This window comes from Stegostoma tigrinum, chromosome 2 (assembly GCF_030684315.1).
Source record: "Stegostoma tigrinum isolate sSteTig4 chromosome 2, sSteTig4.hap1, whole genome shotgun sequence".
Lineage (NCBI taxonomy): Eukaryota > Metazoa > Chordata > Chondrichthyes > Orectolobiformes > Stegostomatidae > Stegostoma > Stegostoma tigrinum.
The window spans coordinates 43269130-43282545 of NC_081355.1; the positions used below are offsets into that span (position 1 = coordinate 43269130).

The following is a 13416-nucleotide window of genomic DNA, read 5'->3' on the forward strand; positions in this document are numbered from 1 at the left end:
TCCATGCTTCCTAACTCATGTCTAATCTCATCATAGTTTCCTCTTCCCCAATTAAATATCCTCCCATTCTGCCTAATCCTCTCCTTCTCCATAGCTATGTAGAATGTGAGGCAGTTATGGTCACTATCACCAAAATGCTCTCCCACCACAAGATCTGATACCTGCCCCGGCTCGTTTCCGAGCACCAAGTCTAGAATGGCCTCTCCCCTCGTCGGCCTGTCAACGTACTGCGTTAGGAAACCCTCCTGAACACACCTTACAAATACAGCTCCATTCAAATCTTCTGCTCGAAGGAGGTTCCAATCAATATTAGGAAAGTTTAAAGTCACCCATTACAACAACCCTACTGCATCCACACTTTTCCAAAATCTGTCGACCTATGCTTTCTTCAATCTCCCTGCTGCTATTGGGGGGCCTGTAGTAAACCCCTAAAGAGGTGACTACTCCCTTGCTGTTCCTAATTTCCACCCATACTGACTCAGTAGGCAGATCTTCCTCGACAAAGGAAGCTTCTGTAGCTGTGATACCCTCTCTGATTAGTAGTGCTACACCCCCTCCTCTTTTTTCCCCCCCTCCCTATTCTTTTAAAATGTTCTAAACCCTGGAACATCCAGCAACCATTCCTGCCCATGAGAAACCCATGTCTCTGTTATGGCCACAACATCATAGCACCAGGTACTGATCCATGCTCTAAGTTCATCACTTTTATTCCTGATACTCCTTGCATTAAAGCAAACACACTTTAACCGATCCCTTGGTTCCTTCCCAGGAAAATCCTTCCCACTAGCTGGTCTACCTCTTGCTACTGCCTCACCTGCATCAACGCTCACCTCTGGTATACAGCTCAGGTTCCCACCCCCCTGCCATACTAGTTTAAACCCTCCCGAACTACTCGAGCAAACCTTCCACCCAGGACATTGGTCCCCTTCCAGTTCAGATGCAACCCGTCCTTGTACAGGTCCCACCTTCCCCAGAAGGCATCCCAATTATCAACATATCTGAAGCCCTCCCTCCTACACCAGCTGCGTAGCCACGTGTTCAGCTGCGCCCGCTCCCTGTTCCTCACCTCGCTATCTCGTGGCACCGGTAGTAAACCAGAGAACACTACTGTTCGTCCTGCTCTGCAGCTTCCATCCTAACTCCCTGAAATCACTTTTTATATCCTCAAACCTATTTCTGGCTATATCATTTGTGCCAATATGTAACACGATTTCTGGCTGTTCGCCCTCCCCTTTTAGAACATTATACACCCGATCGGAGACGTCCCGGACCCTGGCACCAGGGAGGCAACATACCTTCCGGGAATCCCGATCTTGCCCACAAAATCTCCTGTCGATTCCCCTAACTATCGAGTCCCCTACCACGAGTACTTTTCTATTCTGCCCCCTTCCCTTCTTTGCCACAGTGTCAGGCTCAGTGCCAGAGAACTGACTACTATGGCTTTCCTCTGGTAGGTCATCCCCCCCAGCAGTATCCCAAACGGTATACTTATTGCTGAGGAGAATGCCCACAGGGGATCTCTGCACTGTCTGTCTGTCCCCTTTCCTCCCCCTAACTGTAACCCATCTCTCCTCGTCCTGAGCCTTAGGAGTGACCAACTCCCGATAACTCCTCTCAATTACCCCCTCTGCCTCCCGAATGATCCGTAGTTCATCCAGCTCCAGCTCCATTTCCCTAACACAGTTTAAGGAGCTGTAGCTGGGTGCACTTCCCGCAGATGTAGCCAGCGGAGACGTGTGCCACATCTCCCAACTGCCACATTCTGCAGGAGGAGCAAGCAACTGCCCTAGCATCCATACCCCACTTATCTGAACACCCACTCAATACTAAAGTAGAAAGCTTACGTCAAATAATAATAACAAATTAATAACAAACTTATATTCAATAGAGAAAGTTTAGAATGAACCTTACCTTATTAACTAGGTTAGAGGAGGAGGGCGGGTGGGAGACACTACAGTTGTAGAGTCTCTGGTTTAGCCGCCTTGCTGATATATATGGTCACTGCTTTCCTTCCCGGCTGCCCCTCTGGTCCTCGTCACTTCCTCCGGTGCTCCCGCTCCTTCTCTGAAAGAGGAAAAAAAACACCGCTGCCCGCTACCGGTAAGTAATTTTAAAAATAAACTGCTTTACCTTAGCTGCAGTCTTCCGGGTCCGTCTTGCCTCAGCTGCTGCTCGCACTCAAAATGTATAGCTGTGAACATCATTCCTTTGCTATCTTGCAGATAAATTTACTCGTTAAAAAAATGGTATGGTGATCCCACAAATGTATTATTTAACTAGCAGTTTGTTATTGTGTGTTTATTCAGTTAACAGCTTACATTAAATGTTTCATTCAAGCTGGGTGTTTTTTTAAACCCTTTCATCTACCCTGTCTTTTCCTGTTAATATCTTGAAGGTTTCCTTCAGATCACCCTGTAACCTAAATTCCAGTCACCATTGAAATAGTTTCAGAGATAATGGGAACTGCAGATGCTGGAGAATTCCAAGATAATAAAATGTGAGGCTGGATGAACACAGCAGGCCAAGCAGCATCTCAGGAGCACAAAAGCTGACGTTTCGGGCCTAGACCCTTCATCAGAGAGACTCTCTCAGCTCTCAGCTTTTGTGCTCCTGAGATGCTGCTTGGCCTGCTGTGTTCATCCAGCCTCACATTTTATTACCATTGAAATAGTTGTTGGCAGCCAGAAGGTCTTTGTCATTTTGTTCTATGGACTAGTAACAATTAACAGTCAGCCACTTGCTGCCAGGTGAATCTCTATTTTTACACAAGCATATGTTCTAGCTTGTCCGCAGACTACGTGTCAACTGCTGCTGGAATCCACAACTGTGGAAATAGCATTTACAATGAATGTTGTTTGCTTTCAAAGCGTGCAACAATCCTCCAGCAATTATTGGCTTAACACCATCTTTTTAATCTCCTCTATTAGGGACCAATCCATTCGTTCATTGTGCAAGCTGGGTTCTGAAGTAGAGTGCATCAAAGCCAACCTGCAGGATAATGGTTACCTTGTTCAAATCATTTCTAACTGCATATCAAGCAGAATCATAAATGGATGTATGGCTGTCAATTTTGGACTTTAAGAGTGCCCAGCTGCCTCCAATTACCCTAGAAAGGTAAGTGTTTTTTAACCTCAAAAGTTTGAAGCAAGAAGTGAAGCTAGCTTTTGACACTGTGCAGGCCTTGCATCCTAAAAGCTGGTTGATCATATTTGCTATAACAAGATGTAGAACTGGCTGAACACAGCAGGCCAAGCAGCATCTGAGGAATAGGAAAGCTGACGTTTTGGGTCAGGACTTCTCTTCAGAAAGGCCCTTCATCTCTGAAGAATGATCTAGGCCTGAAATGTCAACCTTTCTGCTCTTCTGAAGTACTTGGCCTGCTGTGTTCAGCCAGCTCTACACCTTGTTGTCTCAGATTCTCCAGCATCAGTTCCTACTATCTCTGATCGTATTTGGAATCCCTTCAGCTGTTCATAACAATCTGGGTTTGGAACATACCCATGCTTCAAAACCTAGAATAGTGTCCAGCAGTGGATGTGATTCCACAATTGGACAACATTCCTGTGTAGTCTTGAATACAAAGAATTATGCTGACAATTTAGAGTTATCAGTCAAGGTCACATTGTGGTACACTTCTGTGTACTGGAAGCTGCGTATGAATACACAGAACTAAAACCAGAAGAACTGTGGATGCTGGTAGTCAGAAACAAAAACAGAAATTGCTGGAAAAAGTCGGGCCTGGTAGCACCTGTGGAGAGAAATCAGTTGACGTTTTGGGTCCAGTCATTAAGTTGTTTTTCCAGCAATTTGTTTCTGTTTTTGAATACACAAGGACCTATTCTTTGCAGTAAGAAAGAACATATACACACAGCAATTATTATAACTTAGTGAAATGTGAGAACCATTCTCTGGTTCATCTCTCAAAGCAATACCTTCCCTAATTTGTCAGCCTGTTTCGTTTAAAATTTAAACAGATCTCCGAATTTAACCGTGAGTTATCACTTAAGGGGTATATTCTCTGGCAAGTTCATAGAGGCTTTGCCAATCAGCACCTTCATGTCGTATAAATGATGCTTTCCCTTTACTTGATGAGTGCAAGACAAAAAGTTTTGATCAAGTTTTTGTTTTTTGAACAATGCTCATGAACTGAGCTCCCAAATGATTATTTGTTTTGAAAATCAGAGACTTGCGGGGTTGTGGGCAATGTGCACAGATTTTGGATGAAGCATGAATCCAGACACATAGGGCTTAATGGCCAACTCCTGTAATTAAAGGCTTCACGTACACAGAAGACTGATTTCGCACTTCTACATCTTGTGCCTTGGACCCCCGCAAACCTCAGCATCCCGAGGTGCTTCATAGCAGCATTACCAAACATAATTTGGCCCAAACCACAAGATTATTTGGCATATTGAGACATTGGTCAAAGTGGTAGGTTTTAAAAAGTATCCTGGGAGAGGTGGACAGCCTAAGAGGTTTAAAGAAGAAATTCCACACAGAAGTGCTTTGGAAAGTGAAAGCATAACCACTGATATTGGAGCAAAGAAATTTAAGGATGTACAAATGACAGAACTGGAAAAGTGCTGGAACCTGGGAAGGAAAGAAAGAGTTGAGATAACAAGGTGTAGAGCTGGATGAACACAGCAGGCCAAGCAGCATCCGTGGAGCAGGAAGGTTGATGTTTCGGGCCTAGACCCTTCATCAGAAATCTGAAGAGTCGCGTTGCGAAACGTCAACCTGCCTGCTCCTCTGGTCCTTGGCCTGCTGTGTTCATCCAGCTCTACACCTTGTTATCTCAGATTCTCCAGCATCTGCAGTTCCTACTATATAAAAACAAAATGGTTGGACAAGATTATATTGAGGGAGAAGGGAAAAGGCCATGAAGAGACTTTACCCCAGGATGATAATTACCTTGATAAATACTTTGCATAGTATCCACTAAACTTCCATACAGAACTTGCAACATTCTTTGGGCTAGACATCACCAAGGTGCTGAAATGTGTATTAATACCTACATAGTGAAGATTTTGGAATCATCAAAGAGCTTGTTTGTCATCCCTGCACATTGTTTAATGTGTCTCATTTTAATTTCTGGAGTGAATCATGAATGAAGTGGAGTACAAGCCTGAGCAGATAATACCATGAAGAAAAGCTCACGGGTCTTCTATCATCAACTACAGGGTAAGAATTTATGCAATTTTTTTGCATTTTTTTAAAAATCAGGAATCAAAGAAAATCCTCACAACATGACTGATTTTCATAAATTGAAATTTTGGTGATCAATGGTTGAAAGCTGGATTAGAAACCTTATCAGCAAAGAACGTGCTTAAAAGAGAACCAAACAGCTTGTGTTGTGACACAGACATATTGACATAAGGATAAACTTAGTTGCCTTCCCTTGACGGTGCCAAAATGCCAATAAAACTTGACAGAATAATAATTCCATCTGTTTCTGAGAGTTGGACTGCTGTAAGTGGATCTGAGCATCCCACTTGAGGAAGGTTACATTGGCCTTGGAAGGAGTACGACATAGGTTTACAAGAGTGATACCTCGACTTTAGTGGTTAAATTATGAGAAGATATATGAATTAAGCTTCTTTTCTCTAGAATTTAGAAGGTTAAGGGATGATCTGATATTTACCTATTTAAAATTCAAAGGTATTAAGGGATATGGGCCAAATGTAGTTATGTGGAGTTTGACCACAGATTAGCAATGATCTCATTGAAAGGTGCAACAGGCTCAAAGGGCTGAATGGCCTACTCCTGTTCCTATGTTAAATTAGCTGTGATAATTTTGCAATACCATGTTTATTTTTCTAAGAGTCGCCATAATTTCCGTCACTGTGTACATTGCAGCTTCCTCATGGTGTCTCCTGAGATGATATTGCTTGGTAATTCTGCTGATTGGTATGAATATGAATGAGTAGTATGTTAACTGTTGTGTGTCATAGCTACATAATCATCTGGGTTTTGCTAATCCAAATGAATATTGTTTAAATGATTTGAATGTCAGTTATCTTGTGTGACATGCGAGTAGGAAATCATCTCAGTCCTTCCTCTTCAGGTGACTTTGGTTTTTCACCATCAATTACAGTCTTTGTTACAATGTTTTTTAAAATTTTTAATTAAATAGGCCTAACTAACTTAGGGCTGAGAATACATGTGACTAATTTATTGTCAGACTTTGTGGTCTCCTGATTTAAGCCCAGATAAATTGGACTTTGGCTTGTGAAGAAAATGTGGCAAGTGTGCTTGGAATTTGTATTTAGAAGGTTTTAGTATGTCTGTTTGTGTTCTATTTCTTTAGAATGTTTATCTTGTGTATCCTGTATTTTGTTTGACCCTTCCCTGGGAAGTGGGTGTCTGGCAAAGCCAATTATTTTTCCCCTTTCTTTTAAAACCTATCCCTGAGGGATCCAGTGAACAAAATGATAGTTTCATAGGTTCATCATTAATGAGTCTGGTTTTCATTTCCAGATTTTTAAAACTAACCAATAGAATTCTTAAATTCTATGAAACTGTGTGGAACTTGAACTTGTGTCTATAGCCTTTAGATTTTCTCTAAGGACATTATAACTGTCTTTCTGTTGTAATGGTTGTGAGTATTTGCCTCCATTTCTTTTTCTGCATTTTTGCTGTTGTTTGGTGGTCTCTACCTTTTATCTGTACCATTACAGTGTATAGTTTAGAATTTAAATCTTGTTTTTCTACCATAATATTTACAAAAACCACAACCAGTCTTTCTCTCTGGCTAGGAATGATCAGTTGTTCCGCTGAACTCTGGCTGAAAATCTGTTTGCTTACATAGTTGCTGCAAGTACAAGTCAAAAGAGTGAAAATGCTAAAGTAGAGCATTCTCCTGAAGAACAGTAAACAATTAACATTTCAGTGTCCTATGATCAGAATTAATATTAGATACAGAGGTAGTAGGAACTGCAGATGCAGGAGAATCTGAGATAACAAGGAGCACAGCAGGCCAAGCAGCATCAGAGGAGCAGGAAAGCTGACGTTTTGGGCCTAGACCCTCCTTCAGACCCTTCTGGGGAAGGATCTAGGCCCAAAATGTCAGTTTTCCTGCTGTGTTTATCCAGCTCTATACTGTTATCTTTGTATTAGGTACAGTGGTCTTTAAGCAAGGGAGGGAAGGGATTGTTGGGGGGGGGTGGGTTGCGGGGTGGAGAAAAGTTTTTAGGATACGAAGCAAGAGACATTACATGACAAAAGGGAATGGTAGTTTAAGCCAAAAAGAAGTGATACTGGGACAAGTGAAGAGACACAATATGTATCTTGTGGAACTGTAAATATGGAAATCAGGACTATTGCCAGAGGCTGTATTTTGGCTTTGAGACCTTGGTGAAATGGTAATGTTTATGGCAATACGCAATCAACAGTAAGTTTGTACTTTAAATACGAAAGAGATAAGAGGACTGAAAAGGAAAATAAATTTTATGAAATGTGCTATAAAAAGACTTTTTCTGATTTCACTGTGCCCCAAAGAGCTTTTCAGCCAATGTGGTACTTCTGAAGTAGTAGGCACTATTTTGAAGTAAAGTCATGGAGTCATTACATCAAAGAATAAGACCAACCAAATTGTCAGCGGCTGCAGTGTAAATCAGCCACTCGTTCTACCTGCAAAATTATTTCCACCTCCATCACCCAAAATGTATTGAAATTCTAATTTTTAAAAAGAAATCGTTATTTCCCCTGAAGTTTTTGTCCAAAGCCTTAAATCTGAGTCCTTTATTCCTGGTATGGTCAGCTGATGGACACGGCCATTCCTCGTTGATTATATTGTTAGGGGCCGCATAAGCTGCAATGGGTATTGGACTAATTTATAGCTGAAATACTGACACAGATTTGCAACTTCAAAAAGTCAAGTTGTGTACATATTTAGTGCATTTTTTTGCTTTGTGAAGTCATGAGGTGGATATTTTGTGGAAGAGTGGTACCAAAATTTCTTGAGTTAAAGAAAAACTGCTGAATGACAGCCCCACAATTGGTTGAGCTGTCGTTTGTTGCAAAGCTGTGAATGGCAGCCAAGAGACACCCAGCGCCTGCAAACTGAAAGCATCTCTTTTTACCCCCCTCTCTCCTTTTTTGAAGCTGGAAAAAATAATCCCAAGAAAGCTTAAAGGAACGTGAACAAGACCTGGGCCAGCTGTTGAAAGTAAAAGTCATCACTTTGCAGAAAACAGCATGTCATCATTATTGAAATCAAAATAACTTGAGACATTTTAATGAACCCTTGTAATCTGGACTCTTGATCTTCAGAACTTTGTTCCCAGCCTCTCTCTTTTCCACTTAATATCTGTGCCAAACTATTTTTTTCTGTCTTAATACAGAATGAGTGTGCATGTATTTGGGGTATTTAAATATGCAAAGTTTGTTGCATAATAATAGATTAGGAATCCTTTCTTTTCTCTGCCATTGATTTTAAAGTGTGATACAATAAATCCTTGCTGGTTATGACAAAACCTGGTGCTTTGTCCTGTATAGCAGTCAGTTTATCATCCTGGTGGTCTAAGTGAGATTTTGTGACAGATATCAAGCATGCTCTTCCAAGTTAAGCTGTGGCATTGTCTGAACTTTGCCTAATCCTTTTGCACCTCTGTCAAATCTGCCCCCCCCCCACCCCCAATCATCTTTTTTGCTTTAAGGAGAACAGCCCCAATTTTTCCAACACGACCTTCGTAGAATCATAGAATCCCCACAGTGTGGAAACAGGCCCTTTGGCCCAACAAGTCCATTTTGACACTCGGAGCATCGCAACCAGACCCATCCCCCTATAACCCATCTAATCCACACATCCCTGAACACTATGCGCAATTTAGCATGGCCAATCCACCTAGCCTGCACATCTTTGGACTGTGGGAGGAAACCATGCAGATATGGGGAGAATGTGCAAACTCCACACAGTCACCCGAGAGTGGAATTAAACCCAGATCCCTTGCTTTGTTAGGCAGCAGAGCTAACCAGTGAGCCACCACACCTTGCTGATAATGTCTCTGAAAACATTTTGTCAAGCCTCATCTGCACCGTCTCAAGTACACTCGTATCTTTCCTTAAGTGTGTTCAAAAAATTAAGGAAATAAGGGAAGAAAGTGGGAATATTTTGAACCGCATACACTTTGCCAGAGAGGTGTGTTTGCAGCCTTGAATGCATGAAGATAGATAAATCCACTGGACCTGACCAAGTCCATCCTTGGTCATTGTGGGAAGCTAGGAGAGGAATCACAGAGGCCTTAGCTGCTGGTGAAATTCTGGAAGACTGGAAGGTAACTAATGTGTACCATTGTTTAAGAAAGGTAGCAAAGACAAACCAGGGAACTACAGGCAGATGAGCCTGACACCACTGGTAGGTAATTATTGAAGTGGATAATGACGGACAGGATCCACCAACGTTTGGATAGTCAGCATGGATTTGTGTGGGAAATCCTGTCTGACAAATCTCTTGGTGGAAACCCAGGGGGAGAATGTGCAAACTCATGGCAGACAGTTGGCTGAGGGTGGAATTGAACCTGAATCCCTGGTGCTGTGAGGCAGCAGTGCTAACCACGAAGCCCACTGTGCTGCCAAAATAATCTTTGCAAATTTGGACCCAAAAAAATTAGATTTTTTTCTAATGGCCAGAGGCATCGGAACAGGGAAAACTGAAATTGGAATTCAGGTCAATCTGGAATCCCTGATTCGGTAGACTCTATGGGAATTGCATGGGCAATTATAACTTCTAGTGATCAATTCCCCTCCATTTGGAACCCTCTGAAAATCCCTTTTAAAGTTGGAGATATGAGGGTTCCAACTCTGGCTTAATTACCTAGGAGAAGTTGGTGAATTAAAAATCTTCTTTGACTCCTGAGTAACTACTAAACTGACCTCCCCTAATTCCCAGACTTCTGAAAACTAACCGTGATAATGGGAACTGCAGATGCTGGAGAATCCAAGATAATAAAATGAGGCTGGATGAACACAGCAGGCTCAGGAGCACAAAAATGATGAAGGGTCTAGGCCCAAAACGTCAGCTTTTGTGCTCCTGAGATGCTGCTGGGCCTGCTGTGTTCATCCAGCCTCACATTTTATTATCTTGAAAACTAGCCGTGCTGCCTGAACCCATTCTTTGGCCCAACTCAATTCAATATCCAACATAACCCCTTCCCTTGCTATCCTGACCTCAATTTATGCCATTATTTCACAACAGATTGTAGAATTTGCAATTTAGACCAGAAGAAAAGAACTGGCAGCCCCCTCACACCACCATCATCACCCTCACACCACCATCATCACCACCAGATATGACGTTGTCTTGACCCTACATTAAGCTCTCATTCACTTCTCTGGAACCCTGACATCCTATCCACCTTACCCATCTGTCATCCCACTTACTTGACACCCTAACCACTCTATCCACCTGATGCCTCACCAACTTGGCACACAATCCACGTTATTTATCCGAAACAGCATCCCCTCTCTCTCACCTGACACTTAACATACCCAATAGAATGTTACTGTAACAATTGTTACATTCTTACTCTTTCACAGGAGCTTTTGAAGTGGCTAGCTGTGTTGCTGGACTTTTAAAGAACAGAACACTGCATGCTGAACGCAGCAAAAAGATGTATCATTTCTGCAGGATCTTCTGTGCTTCTGGATTAGTGGATTCCTGGACAATATTGTAACAGGAGGCCCACACCGTGTTCAGGAATATCCAGTGCAGAAGGCATCTTTTAAGTGGGTAATTTTTAATCCACTCATTCAGAAATATGCGACTGGATTTTCTGAGGAGTGGCAATTCCTGCTGCTTTTTTTAAGGTAGCATCTCAGAGCTTTACGTTTCTAACAGGAGATTCTGATCAGCAGTCCTTTTGAAATATGGATCCAAACTTCCATTCCGACTGTTCCCGCGAAGTACAAAACTGTCGGGGAAGGCAAACCATGCTTTTTTTTTCCACAGCAATCAGCTGCCACATTTTTGAAATTTAAAGGCCCAAAATAACGACCGCTTTAACAGCTGTTGTCAAAAAAAAATATAACATTAGTGGGCTCTTGGAAGGGTAGGGTGGCATGTGGGTGGGGTGATGGACTATAAGGTGGCCATGTCAGTGATGCAAATTTTATGGAAGATTGAGGTTTGTGGGAGACTGTGGGTCCAGAAGGGAAGGTTTTGAATCTGGCAACAGGGTTACAATGTTGGGCCTGTGAAATAGGAAAGGTGGGGAGTCGGATTCCGAATGGGAAATGTGGGGTCAAATCCAGCAATGGAGCTGAGGTAATGGGTTCAGAATTGGGGTGGCCGTTGGGCCTAAGGGTGGGGAAGGGAATTTGGGTTTGGAGCAGATGAAATGGTCGTGGAGGGTATGTTGAGGTGGAATAACTAAATGAATCACTCAATACCTAGAATCCACTTGCAGTATGGAAGAGATTATTAATGTTACACCAAGGGGAAGAAAATTTCTGGGGCATCCAGAAGCTGCTATACTAAGCAAAGGAAAGGCACAAACTTTTGTGTGTGGTTTAACCCACTTTAGCATTTATAAATCAATTATTATATAGATTGGATATGTATGTAATCAATCATGTGACTGCGTGATCAGTGGATAGACTTCCACTAGTTCTAGGCTCCCTTCTTTTCATGATGTTTACGTCTTAAAGATCTCATTATCACCAGTCCCTGGGCTTTCACAATGCATCTTATTCAACCACTTTCCAATACTGCTGATGTCAACACCTGTTGTTCAACCCCACCTGCTTTATATGCAGGGACCTTTGTCCTGTGGCCCAAGGCAGTTTGTCCGTTGGAATTCAGTTAAATCCCTTTAATGTCTGTTATGCGTACATGTGCTGTAAAAGGAAGGGAAGTGTAAGAGTTTCAGTTATGACTGAAGTATTTACAACTGGGGAGGAACGTAATGTGGCTGTTATAAAATTTAAAAATACTGGAGTTGTAAATGCATAGGTGATTACAATCGCATATATGTTCTTAACAAATGAGTCAAGCTTTCCCCTTCTCTCCCATCAACAGCAAACTTTGAATTAGCTTGCAAGAGGGACTTCTCTTTGTGTGGCTCAAAAATGCCTCTTGTGAAAACAATCTCTGCTGTAAGCCGTGTTAACGTGTTTTTGCTTCTTAAGATCCTATTGTGTGAATTTTTAAAAAAATTTTATCTGGTTGCTCTGAATTCAAAGGGCACAATTCTGACTGTAAATTACTGCTTTAACTAACAATGTTTATTGACAATTTTACTAAAAAAATACTGAAAACCACAGGCAATTATTTTGCTCGGTAAGCATCTTGAGTGGCCCTAACGCTTTTGTAAAAGGAAGGGAAGCGTAAGAGTTTTTATGACTGGGGAGGAACGTAAAGTGGCTGTTATAAACTTTAAAAATACTGGTCTCCCTATTTTAATTTTCAGTTTTTATTTCATTTTTTTCACAATGGGGGAATATCGTCAAGAGCTGTGGGGTATAAATGGTTTGGGAGAGGTGTTTTTCGGTGTGTGGTGAAGTAAGTTAGAGGGTCAGCTTAGAAGTTACCCAAAATAATTGGAATGTTCTGAATTCTCTTTTTGAAAAGAATACTTTCAAAGAGTTCCAATCATAGAAAATACCCAGAGAAATCTTTTTAACATGCCAGGTAATTCTGTTGGCATCTGCGAAGGGGGAATTCCACAATGTCCCTCTGTACAACTCCTGTTGCACTTCAGAAATGACTGTCAGGCCATGGTTTTCAACTCTGGTTTGAATAGCTTTGCCATTAGTTGGAAATTGAGATGCAATTTCTTTTTGTTTGAGGTCAACAGGTCTGCATGTGTGGAGAGAAATAGGAATTACTGTTTAAGATCCAGTGATCCTTCAGAACTGATGGGCAGCAAGGAAAATGTTGGCTTTTGGACAGAAGGGGGTGATTGGGTAAAGATTAAATAATATTTGGCAGTTATTCTTTCACCTAAGCTGATCATTATCCATTTCTTTGTTCAGCTGTTCTTCTCTCTTTGGGCACTCTCTCCACCTATTGTTTACCATTTATGCCTCTTTCTCTCTTCTCCCCCCCCCACCCCCAACCATGTTCTGCATAAATTCAAATCTTTTCTTTGCTTTCATCAGCTCTGAAGAAGAGTCACTGGACCCCAAATTTAACTGTGATTGCTTTTCACACATGCTGCCAAATCTTCATAGAACATTACAGCACAGTTCAGGCCCTCCGGCCCCCAATGTTGTGCCGACCTGTCATACTGATCTGAAGCCCATCTAACCTACACTATTCCATGTATGTCCATATGCTTGTCCAATGATGACTGAAATGTGAATAAAGTTGGCGAATCTACTACTGTTGCAGGCAAAGCGTTCCATTCCCTTACTACTCTCTGAGAAAAGAAACTACCTCTGACATCTGTCCTATATCTTTCATCCCTCAGTTTAAAG

General features: G+C 41.9%; 1 protein-coding gene across 9 annotated transcripts in view; it reads left to right on the top strand.

Annotated features, from left to right (window-relative positions):
* The window catches only part of tmem108 (transmembrane protein 108), a 195598-nt gene that overhangs the window by 34300 nt on the left and 147882 nt on the right, over nt 1-13416 (top strand). For 8 of the 9 annotated variants that reach the window (XR_009447078.1, XM_059653764.1, XM_059653748.1 and 5 more), the window contains exons 2-3: nt 2928-3114; nt 5098-5181. Coding sequence is in view for 1 of the 9 variants with exons in the window: in XM_059653767.1 (XP_059509750.1) it covers nt 5142-5181 (40 nt within the window). In the remaining 8 variants the exon portion in view is untranslated. Of the gene's footprint in view, nt 1-2052; nt 2101-2927; nt 3115-5097; nt 5182-13416 lie in introns of those variants that run through there. The other variant, XM_059653756.1, reaches the window with a different exon arrangement.